The sequence below is a fragment of the Pristis pectinata genome, chromosome 1 (genome assembly GCF_009764475.1).
Source record: "Pristis pectinata isolate sPriPec2 chromosome 1, sPriPec2.1.pri, whole genome shotgun sequence".
NCBI classification, from domain to species: domain Eukaryota; kingdom Metazoa; phylum Chordata; class Chondrichthyes; order Rhinopristiformes; family Pristidae; genus Pristis; species Pristis pectinata.
Genome location: NC_067405.1, coordinates 57,596,324 through 57,611,813, shown reverse-complemented (window position 1 = coordinate 57,611,813; position 15,490 = coordinate 57,596,324). Strand labels below are relative to the sequence as shown.

The 15,490-nt window shown below is 39.8% G+C and overlaps 1 protein-coding gene across 6 annotated transcripts in view; it reads left to right on the top strand.

Moving 5' to 3' along the window:
- Window positions 1–15,490, top strand: part of LOC127572950 (E3 ubiquitin-protein ligase HECW2-like) — a 240,085-nt gene that overhangs the window by 165,003 nt on the left and 59,592 nt on the right. For all 6 annotated transcript variants that reach the window (XM_052020685.1, XM_052020693.1, XM_052020678.1 and 3 more), the window contains 7 exons: window positions 1,799–3,244; window positions 3,553–3,648; window positions 6,568–6,718; window positions 8,022–8,128; window positions 9,959–10,083; window positions 12,593–12,778; window positions 14,364–14,498. In XM_052020685.1, coding sequence (XP_051876645.1) covers window positions 1,799–3,244; window positions 3,553–3,648; window positions 6,568–6,718; window positions 8,022–8,128; window positions 9,959–10,083; window positions 12,593–12,778; window positions 14,364–14,498 — 2,246 coding nt within the window. The remainder of the gene's footprint in view (window positions 1–1,798; window positions 3,245–3,552; window positions 3,649–6,567; window positions 6,719–8,021; window positions 8,129–9,958; window positions 10,084–12,592; window positions 12,779–14,363; window positions 14,499–15,490) is intronic.

Sequence of the window (15,490 nt, the reverse complement as noted above, 5' to 3'; positions counted from 1 at the left end):
TGTGAGGCAGCAGCTCTACTAGCTGCACCACTGTGCCACCTCTTACGGCATTGGTTGTTGTAATTAATGTGGAAATAGGGGTTAGTAGATCTGGTAACAGCAATAACAAAGTGTATAAAAATGTGTAGTTAAGGTTTTGGATGGTCCAGAACTGAGGCAAACAGCAAGTTCAGACTAAATGATGGGACAGGTGATGGGAGGCCAGCAATGAGAAAACAGGCTGCTCTCCCATCCTTGGCACCATATCAACGGCTGCATCCAAATAGTTTCAGTGATATGGTGGAGGATGGCCAGAAGTGGGCTGCTGAGATGGCAGAGGGTTTTGTTTCATGTTCTGTCTCAGATTGACAGACATGTGGAATCAACAGCAAGGGTTGAGAGGAGGTGGAGGGAAAGAATCAGGGTGTTGCCTGTGACCATGTGGGGCCTCTGAATGTTGTTGTCAAGGGAAGAGACAAGATGAGAGAGAGGGGATTAGTCCCAGGACAGGTCCTTCAGGCACATGAGTGGTAACCATGCAAAGACCCTGCCTGAAAAAAGTGGTGCTCTATTTATGTAAATGAGCTGCTGGCCCACCTCAGTTAGCGGAGAGCTCTCACATTCTTCACTCCATTACACACACTTAGCTGTGGGAACAACTTGATTCTAAGAGCTGGCTCCTGATCTGCGAGATCCAGCAGAACTGAGCCTTCCAGCCGAATATGCACGACTGACCTTCAGAAATACTTTAATGGACAGTTCAGTAACACCCCTGGACTGTAAACTATAATATGAATATTTCTGACATTTACCAACTTTGAAAAGTATTAGTCAATCATATTAATAAAATGTTTAAAATTGCTAAACGTTTATAGATTTATTGAAGGTTAGGGGTAATTCAACATCTAAAAATAAAACAATTGAATACATGTAAGACAATTAACATAACTAATTCAAAAAAATGTAAATCACTGGAAACTTTCTTATCTCCTTTGGAGGTGTTCCATTCCACTGAAATGAATAGCACAGTTTTGGTGAGCTGATTTCCTCGTGTAACTGCAGGAATTCGATATTCTGCTCTTGGACTTCGCAAGAAGTCTAATGTTGAATCACAGTCAGAATGACAACAGAAAGTTTGGGCAATGTCTGTTTGCATGAGTGGCCCTCAGGTGTGCTTCAGATTTTCAGCCTGGCTTTCTTGTCAACAAGATGATGTTCCACTGGGGGAAGCGCAGCAGTATGACTAGTAGAACTGTCTCCCACAACTCCAGCAACCTGGATTCAGCCCTGACCTTGGGGTGCTTTCTGTATGGAATTTGCATATTCTCCCTGTGACTGCATGGGTTTCCTCTCAATGTTCCAGTTTCCTCCCACATCCCAAAGACATGCATTGGTAGTTTCATTGGTCAGTGTAAATTGCCCTTGGTGTGCAGTTGAGAAGTAGAATCTGGGGAAGCTGATGGAGATGTTGGGAACTAATAAAAAGAATAAAGGGGATTAATGTAGGTAGGATCAGTGTAAATGCTTGATGGTTGCCGAGGATTCAGTGCTGTGTGGCTCAATGGCACTGGTATAAATTATATTTTGCAGAAATATTAAGCAACAAACTGTTTGCCCTATTGACTAATGTAAATAGTTCTAGTTGGCAGCATTATGAGTAAGATTTGTTGCATTTAGTTTTTTTAATTACCTGAATGACCTTTAAGAGTAAATTTGTTATAATAGTTAATTAGCAGACCAGGAATAGAGCTCATCTATTTTGATGGTAATTAAAGTCTACTTCTGTACTGGAAATTAAACTTGTATGTTTTATGTCTAGATGCTTCCCCTGAAACCTTGGGTGCTTACCTTGGAGCCAATGGTGTAAATGGAGATTTGGGCAGTCCATCCGATGACGAAGATATGCCAGATCCATCAGTTTCAGCAGTACATCCTGGCCAGATGCAAGTTTTTGTAAATGGATCTACACAGAAAGAAAGTGGAGCTGTGCACCTTCCAAGTGCAACCAGCAAAATTGGACTTCTGGATGGTGCATTTGCAGTACACGGTGAACCTTCATTAACAAGACATTCAACCTATCGCCAAGAATCGCTGAATGATTATCTTGACACAGTCAATGGTAATGAAAGTATTAAGTCAAGCTTGGCGGAAGCTCACCTGCATCAGGTTGGACCCTCTCCCAAACTGAGAAGCAGTTTCCCTACAGACACGAGATTAAATGCAATGCTTCACATCGACTCAGATGAGGAAGACCATGATCTTCATCCAGAGCTGGGTTGTGGGTTTCACATAGCAGAGGAGAGTGAGGAAAACGGCATACAATTTAAGTGTGCTTCTGGAAGCAGTAAGCACTTGGGCACTCAGCAGTACACCAATGGGGATCAGCATGGCTTTAGAAGGTCTTCTGACTCTCAGATAAATCTAACTGTAACTGAAGGGGTATCAGCCTCGGATGCAGTGGACCAACAATTATCAGACTCTGAGTACAAGAATTTTCATGAGCTGGTATGCAGTCTTTCTTCAGTAGCACAAGTTGGAGGGGAGGACGAACAGGACAGTTGTGAGGGACAGGGCAGTAGTGACATTGTTACTAGCACATGTCAAGAAGATCAACAACTTCCAGAGACGTCTAGGCCTGCAGATGATCAAACCGTTGACACTGGAGGCAGTGCAGAGAGATTACTCGCACAAACAGAATCAGTAGATCGAACTTCAGAACCGTCCCAAGTGTCTTCAGAGAATGAGCAAAGTGATGCAACCCGTACAGAGAGTGTCAGTGAAGCCAGCACTAGACCAGAAGGAGAGAGTGATCTGGAAGGGGCTGACAGCTCGTGCAATGGGAGTGGCTACACCACAAGGGTCTCTTCTTCCGTCGGGAGCGCCACACGATTTTCCTCCTTTGAAAGTGCCAGGTTCTCAGAAACCCCAGCCTTCTCTTCTCAGGATGAGGAAGATGCTGCCTGTCCAACTGATCTGGTAGCTGATGGTCCTGCAGACATCCAAGATTCTGATGGGGCCGCAGATGTTCCAGTAGCTGAAGAAACGGAAAGCAGCCATGATGCACCGCAGCAGATGCAAGAGCCCGCTGAAGTGGATGCATTGCCCTCCGTATCCGAGACAGAGGAAATATGGCAGAGGAGGAGTTTGCAGATGGCGGCAACATCAGCAGATGACCTGTCACAAGAAGAAGCCAGTGTACCTACTACCACAACTCCAGAGGAACCAGGTGAAACAACAGCAGAGACCGAAGGGGCTGTTGTTCCAGGTAAGTAAAACTAATGTAGGACATTCTTATGCAGGGTCAAATAACTGGAAGCCAGATAGTCAAATAACAAAGTAATTTATTTAGCTTTTGGAGAGATCAATTTTACTTATAAAGGGCTAGACCAAAGAAAAAAATCTTCCACCTGGACTTTTTTTCTGAATGATTATGTGATGTGTGCTGTATGGTATTTTGCATCAGTGGAATGGATGATTATTAGGTTTTAAAATATTGGAGTAATGTCAGAGGAGCCAATTTTCTGAATGACACGTTGTTAAACACTTTTATGATTTTGAAACATTGTTGGCCAGATTCTCCATCAAGCAGTCACCAGCCTTTGAGATCCTTACCCTCAGTGCGGCAAGATGTTACCCGCTATCAGCGTATTGATGAACCGCTACCACCAAGTGAGTGTATTAAATTTCCTCAGAATTGTTATTTTCATACATTATTACCATGCAACTTTTCCCAATTAGGAAAATTGGTGGAAAGCCTAGAGGAATGGGGTAAATTCGATTTCTGCCAAAGCTTCTGTGAACCACTATGGAAATTCTGCCCCACAATGTTTAACACTGTGTTGATAAGCCATGACCACTCTGCATAAAGGCATCTTTCCATGTTTATTTGGGGTAGGTGTGGAAAAACAAGTTGTGCTTGGCCCTTCAGGGTAAGGGTGGAAAATTTGGATAGCTTTACAATTTCTGATTCTTATTCAGCAGCCACTGGAGTGTGTGCATAGGTGAGGGCAGGTTTGGGTTTGTATTTTGTGGTAATGATCCCTTGCAGTGAAATAGACCATTGACAGTCAATATCCTTCAATGCTTGAGGAAAGTAGCTTGGGTTTCTCTCCTATGTTAAAGACACTACATAGCTGAAAGGAGAAACGTGACTATCCCTTTGCCTCTGCACATGATGCTTGACTGGCTGAGTTCCTCCAGCAGCTAGTTTTTGCCTTAGATTCCAGCATCTGCAGTCTCTTGTGTCTACATAGTTCTTGTTAAATGGGCATGTGAATGAAGTATGAGAAAATCTCTGCAATCTGCACAACTATATCCCAGTATGAAATGCCACCCTCAAAAAAAAAAGGCTTGAAATGCTAACTTGAAATTACCTAATTGTTTTATTTTGCTGAGTTCGTGGGGTCAGAAAAGAGACATTGATATTCTTCCTAAAAGGTCTGCACATCGAGCTATTTTACTCTTGCTTGTTCAATTTGCTCCTCGTTTCTAATTTTGGAAAAGCGTGAACCATTTCTGTTATAGAATTGAGGGTTGGGAGGAGGAGACACAATCTCTAGAATTGAAAATGTGGTGAAGTTTGAAGTTAAAATAATTTTGAATGTTTATGTTTTCCACCTTATACTTAGTTATTTGTTAATCTCCCTTCAATTATTTAAAACCCACTTTTACCAGAGCTTTCCTCACATATAAACAAGCCTGGGAAGCACAAGTTGCAGTCTGCAAAGAGACCTTTCTTTGCATCAACAATTCCTTCACACAAGCAATCCAGTCCATCTGTTCCCCTGGCTCTTTCCCTTTTGCCTTCCAAACCTTTCACCCTCAAATATCCAATCTAGATGAATTAGATTATGCCTCTCTTTCGGAGGATGTATACCAGATGGTAGCCATATGCAGCATTAAAATACTTTTCCTTGTGTCACCCCTGGTTCTTCTCTCAATCACCTTAAACCTCTTTCCTCTGGTTCTCAATTCTTTTTACTCACTTTATCTATGCCCTTAATGACTTTGATTGCTTCTATCAAATCATATCTCAATCTCCTTTCTTTCAAGAAGAACAAAAATCCCAGCTCTTTGGTCTTTCCATATAACTACAGCCCTTCATACCTACTAAATCATTTCTGCAAATGTTGTGGGATCTTCTTTACCTCCCCAATGACCACAATTGGTTATAATAATGTCCAGATGAACTAGTGTTTAACAATAGTTCAACATAATTTTTTTTGCTTTTGTTCTCTAAATCTCTCTTTATAAAATTCAGAATTCTGTTATCATGTTGTAATAGAGCAATACAGCACGGTTACAGGCCCTTCGGCCCAATGAGTCCATGCCAACCACGGTGCCCACCCAGCTAGTCCCAATTTCCTGCATTCAGCCCTGCATCCAAGTGCTTCTTAAATGATACTATTGTCCCTGCCTCAATCACTTCATCTGGCAGCTTGTTCCATATGCTCACCACCCTCTGTGTGAAAAAGTTGGCCCTCAGATCCCTTTTTAAATCTTTCCCCTCTCACCTTAAATATATGCTCCCTAGTTTTGGACTCCTCCATCCAGGGGAAAAGACTGTTACCCATCCACCTTATCTAATCTTAAATGTTTCTATAAGGTCACCCCTCATTCTCCTACATCTCAAAGAATAAAGAGGTCAACCTCTTTCTATAACTCAGGCCCTCTGCACTCTTTCCAGTTGGCTATTTTAAATAACTGACACAATCTGTCCTGCCACCTTCAAAGATTCAAGCACATGTTCATCAGATTCTAAGTTAGAACTGTACATTTTATCTTCTGTTGCCTTTCCCCATTTTTCTTTCAAAAATGAGTCACTTCGTCATTGTCTACATTAAATTTCATCGGCCAAGTGCCTGCACCCCGACCTTCTTCATCTTCTCAGCATCCTTCCATCAGCTAGCCAGTATCATCTTAAAATCAATATCTCTTCTCCCTGTTAGATTCTGATACTTTCCCTATCACCAATGTCAAGGTGTTGGTCTTTTGCTTTCTATTTTCTCTGAGTAGCAAGACAACCTTCCAATTCACAGTGGCTATTCCAGAATGTGGGGAATTTAATCTCCTTTCACCTCTTGAGGCTTCCTTATTTGGTGGCAGGGGTTAGGGGTATTGGGTATGCAAGCTGGTGTATGACGATTCAATTATGTGTCATCTGGGTATCAATTTTGGGCTGAAAATAACTTGCAGGTTGATGGATTTATCTTAAAGTTCTGAATGCGATGAAACATAGTTTACATAGGTCTCCCTAATTACAGTTATAAATCTTCCATCAGTATTTCTGATGGAAGATGGATGAAGTAAAGTATCAGATTTCTAAATACAGTGTAAAATGTGTGGCATTCATACCTCTAAGGTTGGACTAGATACAATGCAAATACTAGTTTACTAGCTGTGGAATCAATTCTGCTGATGAATTGTAACCTTCACAGAATTTGTTGTTGAGGGCATTTATTTAGACATTTAGATGGCTCAGATATTGAAATTTGCAAGCCATTTTTAGGAATATTTATTAGCATAATTTTAAAAGTCAAAATTCTGTCTCTGGATATGTTTTTTGTCATTTTGTTTTACACCCCACAGACTGGGAAGCCCGCATTGACAGCCACGGACGCATCTTCTATGTGGACCACGTGAATAGGACAACCACTTGGCAAAGACCCACAACTCCTGCACGTCAGCAAATTGTTCAGCGTTCAAATTCAATCCAACAGATGGAGCAGTTGAATAGAAGGTAATGGAATAAAATCCAAGTTCATGTTTATTGCCATGGGCATACCGACACAGTGAATAAATGCCATGAAAGTTAGCTTTTTGCAGCAGCAGCACAGTACATTACAAACATGACAAACATAAGTTAACACAAATTAACATAAATTATCCATAATTTGAATGACAAAATAACATTAGTGGAGGTTGAGAGAGAGGAAAAGAAATATAGTCCGAGATAGTGTTCGGGTTTTTCAAGAACCTGATGGTAATGGGGAAGAAGCTATGCCATGTTTTGCCTTCCCATTGGTTAGTGTAGTTGATTCAGATTAGATTCCACTGTCAGGCTGACTAAAGGAGGTCAATCCAGCTTGGCTGATTTACTTTAACCTGAAGATAGCCACTAAAGGTAAATTAAAATCATGACCGCTGGTGCAGTTTTATGTTAGTGCACTTAAGCTGACAGCGGTGCTCACACAGCACAACATTGAACACAAACAGTCCATCACTCACTAAGATGAAATTTCGCATGTGGTGCTTGAAATCAGTCAAAAATATCTAGTAGGTGTAATTCGTTGTGGTTTGAGCCTTAGTTCAAAACTTGCTCACTGCCATGTACTTGATCAGTGCTCAGTTTAAGAATGTAGAACTGCATAGATTTCACATCACAGTCAGTTTATTTGGCTCTTCTGGCTTATATTCCATACAATTCTCTTCCCACTTTACTTCAACTAACCTTAGCCAACATATCCTTCTTTTTCTTTCACCTTCATATACAAATGTGACTTCAGTGTAATGCTGCCAAGCTGTAGCCTCATCTACTCCACGTGGCAGCAAGTTCTATATATTCTGGGATTTATATGTGAATGTCTTATATTCATTACTCTGCTGCCCACAACCCCACCTCAAAATGGAAAAACCTTGTCTTTATCTATCCTATTAAACTACCTCATAATTTTAGAAACCTCTACTTGGTCATCCCTCACTTCCAGGAAAAGTTGCAGGGTGCTTCAGTTTCCTCTCGCATCCCAAAGATGTGTGGGTCAGTGATGTAATTGGCCACTGTAAATTGCACCCAGTGTGTAGGTGAGTGGTAGAATTTGGGGGGAGTTGATAGAATACTGGGAGAATTGGATTAATGTAGGATACTGTAAATGGGTGGTTAATGGTTGGCATGGACTCAGTGGGCTGACAGGCCTTTTTCTGTTCTGTATCTCTGTAAGGAACAGACAAAATCCTGGATGCAGAAAATCCAGAAACTGCAATTATGGAAAATTCCATATTTCAGCATTTACAAACTATCAAAGTTCTTTTACACTGTTTTCCAGATATCAGAGTATTCGCCGAACAATGACTAACGAGAGGACTGAGGACATCGGCCAAGCCAGTTGTGTTGACGCAGGAGGTGAAAGCCATTTTGCTCATTTTAGTTCAGGTAAGGTGGCAGTCTATCTCTGTTCAAAGATGTATGTTTTTGCAGCCAAATAAATGGAAATCATAGTTATCAGAAGTCAGTATTCCGTGTTGATGTAGAAATATTTGGAACCTATAATGGAATGAAACTAATGCCATGTGACTGACACTTGGCATTATCTGTTGGCCAGAAACTTGTGGTAAGGAAAGACAGACCAAAAACTGAAATTCCCCATGCCATTTATTTTTTATCTTCATGTGCCTAATCTGACTTTGAGTCTAATTCAGTCTTTTTTCTGTTCCTTCCTCCATTTGCTTCTCAGTTCTGTGATCAAATTGATACACTGTTGATCTCATTTTTCACCAAGGTTCCAGATATCTTTAAGAAGTCTAACTAAATGTGCATGTTAACTAATTGACCAGTTAAATATAATATTGGTTTGGAAATCTTTTGCAATTAATTAGTTAACAGCAACAATTTACTCTTAATTAATACATGAAGATATTGGAAAGTTTTCCTTTGTGAATAAATAATTTGTATTAAAATATATCTGTAATAAATGTATGGAGATATCCTATTCTCGTTTTAATGAAGATCAAAGAACATTTTTGCTTATCAAGTTATTTGAATTTATGCAGATGTGGTGATTCCATTTGTCTATGGACAATAGTACTTGCTGCAGGCTGAAGTATCATGATTTAAAAGTCTGAATTTGTTAACCTTCAAAAAGTACCAAAGAAATTCATTGATATGAAGCTCAAAGCAATTACAAAATGTAATTGTAACACCAAGCAATGTGTATTCTAAAAACCAATTAGTACTGACCCATCCTAATACTTTGATGTTCAGTGCCTGCCCTAGCTATGGGTGATCTTGATCCTGGGATACGATTTTTAGATTATGTTACTTTAATGCTGTGTATATAATGCGAATGATAAATCCACGTTGGAATACCCAAAGTTCTGCTTTGTCATGAACAAACAGCATTGCTTTTTTTTAGAAAAAAAAGGCAAAATAATTTTCAAAAACATTTAAAATTCTGCTATAAAACTGCATTGTAGTATTGGATCCAAAGTTAATCTGAAGATGATGGCTTGGAAATTGTACTGCATGTAAAAATGTTTTTTGAAGTTGATTGTTAAGTCCCAAGAATCCAATATTCTATTATACACGTGCAGGGCTTGGACAAAGGCCTTTCCTGTGGCATTGTGGAGAGTTGAGACCATGAAAGGAATATGATAGAAACTGGATTGTGGGAGGTAGTGGGGAAGGGGAGGGGTGGGGGTGTGGAAGATAATCAGTGTGGAGAAAATAGTGGGGTTGGGGAAGAGGATCTCTATTGGGAGGGGTAATTGTGAAGGAAGTTGCTGCTGTTACGGGCTGTGGAAATGATTGATTGACAGAGAGTCAATCAGAGACCGAAACATCAACCCAGTTTCTCTCCTCTCTGCACTTTTGATCACTCCCAGCGTTCTTTATTTTTGTTTTGTATTTCTAGTAGCTGCATTTCTTCCACAAATTAGTATCTATTTATGTGGCTCAAAGCCAAATTTTGTTTGCCATTCCTGCCCTGAAATGCCTCAGATGCCTCACTGCTTTAAGGTGCTATATAAGTAAGTTGTTGTTGTAAAGTGCATTATTAAATAAGAGAGCTAAAAACTGCCTTTTAACGCTGTAAACAGTTAACAAAACAGCATTTAGTAATGTGTGATATAAAATAGTAAATAGTGATCATGACTCGCTGAGAAGAGGTTCTGCAAGATGTCAAAAAACTAGCACAGTCGTAATTGTTCATGATAAATGTGCAAAATGGAGTTAATCATTGACATGACTTTTGCTTTGTCTTGGTAGATTTCAGGAGAGACCCTACATTCTCTCACTCTGCAACTCGCACCCGGATGAATTTGCTCCTGCAGTCTCCTCCTGTCAAATTCTTCACCAGCCCGGAATTCTTCACAGTGCTGCATTCAAACCCTGTAAGCTAATTATCCTGTTCTTTTATTCAGCTCAGTATCCTGATTACTCTGAGAGCACGGGGAACACTTGCTGACCCCACCTGCCCTGCATTATGATGTGTGCAGGCACTTTTGGAAAAGAAAAGTCCTGAGCCCATAGAGCACTCTGCAAGAATGAATTTTATCCAGAATTTTGGGCACAAGTGGCATGCTTGTTTAACTGGTTCTTTATTAAGTTAGTCTATCTAAACATCCAGCAAATTGACATGCATACGAAGATAGTGAACATTTATCTTTTTAAAAAATATTTAGAATAATATTATTTACTTCCACCCATCTTGTACCCCACCAGAGTTTTGAAAATAATAAATATCATGTATTTCACGGAAGGTTAATCAAATTAAGTTTTTAAAAATTAAAATGGATTAAACATGGGTTAGGTTAGTAGCATAAAGTTTTAAAATGGCATAATTCTCTTTAAACTGAATATGGCCATCTGTCAAAGAAGGAGGTAACAAGGACATCTCTGTTTAATTTGCCACAACATTATTTATGAGTTTCACTAAACACTGTAAGTTGGAGATAATGGGCAAGGCCATGTGGTGGTGACAAGGTTATTGTGTCTATATGTCGTCTCCCACTACCATTTACTATGTGATGAAGACTTGGGTACATCTAGCAATATGAGCGTCATTGAAAAAAGTAAACTATATATCCACTTCATGTGTACTGGTGGCATTCAGAGCACACAAGGAGGCAGAGGGGGTAGCAGTGGAGGGTTGTTTTTCAGATTGGACGCCTGTGACCAACAGTCTGCCACGGGGATTGGTGCTGGGCCCCCTGTTATTTGTCATCTCTATTAACGATTTGGATGAGAATGTAGGTGGCATGGTTAGTAATTCTGCAGATGACACCAAAATTGGTGGTATAGTGGACAGTGAAGAAGCTTGTCTAAGGCTTTATCAGGATTTAGATCAACTGGGAAAGTGGGCCAAAGAATGGCAGATGAAATTTAACTCTGACAAGTACAAGGTTTTACATTTTGGGAAGTTAAACCAGAGGAGAACTTGCATAGTAAATGGCAGGGCCCTGGAGAACAGAGAGATCTCAGGGTCCATGTTCATAGTTCCCTGAAAGTGGCAACGCAGGTAGACAGAGTGGTGAATAAGGCATATGGCATACTTGTCTTCATCCTTCAGGGCATTGAGTACAAGAGTTGGGACTTCATGTTACAGCTGTACAAGATGTTGGTGGGACTGCATGTACAGTTCTGGTCACCTACCTATAGGAAGGATGTCATGACACAGAAAAGATGCACAAAGGTGTTGCCAGGATTGGAGGCCTTGAGTTACAAGGAGAGACTGGTTAGGCAGGGGCTGTTTTCCCTGGAGCGAAAAGGCTGAGGGGTGACCTTATAGAGGTATATAAAGTCATAGATCAGGTGAATGGTCAGTCTTTTTCCCAGGGTTAGAGGAGTCTAAAACTAGCAGGCATAGGTTTAAGGTGAGAAGTTAAAGATTTATGTGGGACCTGAGGTCAAGTTTCACACATACAGGATGGTGGGTATATGGAATGAGCTGTTGAGGAAGTGGTAGAGGAGGGTATAATTACAATGTTTAAAGGACATTTAGACAAGTACATGGCTAGGAAAGGTTTGGAGGGATTTGGGCTAAGTGCAGGAAAATAGGACTAGCTCAGGTTAGCATGGATTAGCTGGGCCGAAGGGCCTGTTTCCATGCTGCATAACTCCATGACAAACACTTGCAGCAAATAATAGCAGAGGAATTGCGTAGATCAATATATTATACACCTTACTGCAGTGAACACAAAAAAACCCAGAAAAGAATGGATGTAAAAGGTAGGAAAGGAAGGGTGCAATTATTTTATTTCAAAGAAACTTCTTATCACAAATGTGTACTTTTACCTGATTATAATTCATTGGTAAGGCAGTGCTTGAAATATCCTGTGAATCATACTTTTAAATGGTGTTGATTGAATCAGTAAGGGTTTGGATAAAAGCCATGCGAATGACTGAATCAAAACATTTTAGATTTTCAGATAATGCTTGAAGTCTTGAACTTATTTTCATTGCAGACAGGAGATTTAAGAGAGGTTTATGAAACATTGATTGTTCCTAATTTGGTTTAATCACCACCTTAAAGAATTTGAGAACAAAAATAGCAAGATGATGTAAAATTGGGGGTTTCTTATCCCACAGAGTATTAAGTCTGTTGTTGATTCTCACCAAAAGTACTTCATGCTCTATTAATTCACATTTTTAAAATGAGTTGGAGAGATGCTTGGATAACACCAGGATTGAATGACATCAAAGAAAGGCACAGTAGTTCATGGAATATTACAATTTTAGATATATCTGGACAATGGGAAATTGGTACAATGTGATTATAAGAAGACATTTTAAAAAGATTTCTTTGCCAATATTGGCACTATCTCAAAGCATCTGAGTGATAACGTTTTACAAAGTTCGGTCATCATTCCTCTTAACTTCATATTGTTTTTTTTTGATCAGCGTGCCTATCGAATGTTTTCAACCAACACGTGCTTGAAACACATGATCACCAAAGTAAGGCGAGATGCCCATAACTTTGAACGCTATCAGCACAATCGAGACCTGGTGGCATTCCTGAACTTATTCGCTAATAAACAGCTGGAGCTCCCAAGAGGCTGGGAAATGAAGCATGACCATCAGGGGAAGGTGAGTAACATGGAAGAGAAAGTCCATTGCAAGTGCTTGGATGCAACGTATGATGGCCACGTCACTTTGTGACATTCTTAGACCAAGCTCAATTTTAAAACAAATTTTTTCATCCTTATATTATGAGAGGTTTTATTAGACTCAAAAATAGAGTCAAATATAAAATCAGATAATTTCAGTCTGCAAAATTTGTGTGCAGCATAGAAATGATTTGACAGTGTTTCCACTGAGTTTTTAGAATTGATAAATTTTACTCTGAAGTTTCATGCTCTGATTGGAAAACTTAGTGGTGATTCCTTTGGCTTCGTCTTGACAAACAAAAGATTAGTCCTTCATTAGGTAAGTCAGGCTTGTTTTCCTCTTCAGCAGTGTTAAAAAGACTGGATCTTTACAACAGAAAAGATCAGCCTGACCTTGTGTGTTGGTCCTATGAATCTCAAAAAACAATTTTATGTATGATATTATCACAAATCACACAGTCCTTTTGCATGTAGTCTAATGCACACAGTCTTTTACCCGGTGTTGGGGAATCAAGAACTAGTGGGCATAATTTTAAGGTGAGGGGGAAAGATTTAATAGGAACCTGAGAGGCAACTTTTTCACCCAGAGGGTGGTCAGTATGTGGAATGAGCTGCCAGAGGAAGTGGTTGAGGCAGGTATATTAACAACACTTAAAAGACACTTGGACAGGTACCTGGATAGGAAAGGTTTAGAGGGATATGGACCCAATGCGGACTAGCTTTAGATGGTCATCTTGATTGGCATGGACCATTTGGGCTGAAGGGTTTGTTTCCATGCTGTATGACTCTATGACTTATTTTAAGGCAGGTTCATACTCAGTGTTGTAGGGAGGAAGGTAAACTGGGCCATGTCTGCCCTCCCTCTATCCACCCCTGAGTAATCTGAAGAAATTCATGAGCTGACGACACACTACCAAGCACTCCCTTCATAAAATTTGTCGGTCCAAAAGCTTGTGAATTTAAATTCCTGCACACCTCCAACCCATCACCCCTATTCTAAAATGATAATCAGTTGATTGCTGAGATATTCTCCTGCAGCAGAAACTGTGTGGGATAAGTTAAAATCCATGCATTTAGTGAACTGGAATAAGGCAAGTAGATTTTGTTATTGGCTGGCTAACCTTCTGATAGTTGTCACCAGCATTAAATTAATGAAAACTGTCATATAGGTTTTATAATGATATATTAAACATTGAACATTTGACAAAGTGAGACCACATTGAGTTTTAAATTAACTACTGCATATAAACCATGTTGCACAGAGGTGTCTCTTTGCTATTCATTCACAGAGTAAATATTGCAGGTTTGCATCTAACCTCAGAAGAAATTATTTGTAGATGAGAGAAATGTTTGATTTTGGTGAAAAGGGAATAATGCTGTTTTATCATTGACGAGGTTGGTTGATGAAGATCCATTGCCTTGAGGCACCTGACGTTAGTCAAATTCAAAGGCGCACTTCCATAAACAATGAAGTTTTAAGTGTTTTCATGTCTTTTAGTGACTAATTTGGAACTTTACATAGTAGCATGCAGTTGCAAGCTCCTGATTTTGTGTGTCTTTTCCAGCCCTTTTTTGTTGATCACAATTCCCGCAGCACCACTTTCATAGACCCGAGACTCCCTCTTCAGACTGCCAGACCCTCAATTGCATTAGTTCATCGGCAACACTTACAAAGGCAGCGCAGCCACAGTGCTGGTGAGGTAAGTATCTACATTGTTGATTTGACTGTCTTTTGTTGTGGTCAAGAAAAATGTCTCAACAATCATGAGTCAAGACCAATAGCGAAGTTACAGTTGTGTGGTGTAATGTTATTAGAATATCAGTTAACAGATTACCTTGCATAAGATAACATGAGCTTGCATTCTTTTGTGTGTTTTGCATATCAGGTGCATAAATTAATTTATTTAATTTATTTCTTCAAATAGGACAAAATATCGAAAATCAGTGATTGTTTTGAAAACTAAATGTGGGACAGTGGTGGAACCCTAGTTCATTGTACTCAAAACCAGATTACTTGTGTGATTGTGCACATGAAACTGTGCTCCACTATCATGAATAAGCCATCCAAGTTTTCCTCGCTACTGTGCTATGTTAAGGACAAGCATTTTCCCCATCGAAAGAAAAGTGAATGGAAAGCAAATCAGGCCAAGTCATTCCTGATAATCTCCTTAATCAGAGCAAAGAATCTTATTGCAAGAGGAATTGAGTACAATGAAGTAGTGAAGTTTACTACAATTATGCAGGGTTCTGGTGAGACAGTACCTGGAATATTATGTGCGGGTCTGATCTTTCTACCTCAGAAAGAATGTACTTGTGATGATCAAGTGCAGTGAAGGTTCACCAGATTGATTCCTGGGTTTGGAGATGAGGAGATATTGAGCAGCCAGGCCCATTATTCTCTTTAGTTTACAAGAATGAGATGTTAATTTATTGAAACGTACAAAATTCTTAAGGGGCTTGACAGGATTCAAGGTGGATGTTTGCTCTGGCTGTGGTGTCTGGAACCAGGGGTTACAGCCTTGAGTAAGGTTAGCCATTTAGGTCTGAGATGAAATGAAATGTCTTTCACCTGGGGTTTGTGAATCTTTGGAATTATCCCCCCACAAGAGGCTCAATCACTGAGTGATATTTGAAGTAAAAGTCAATAAATTTGGATATAAAATGAATCAAGCTAAAAGAACAGCTATAATTT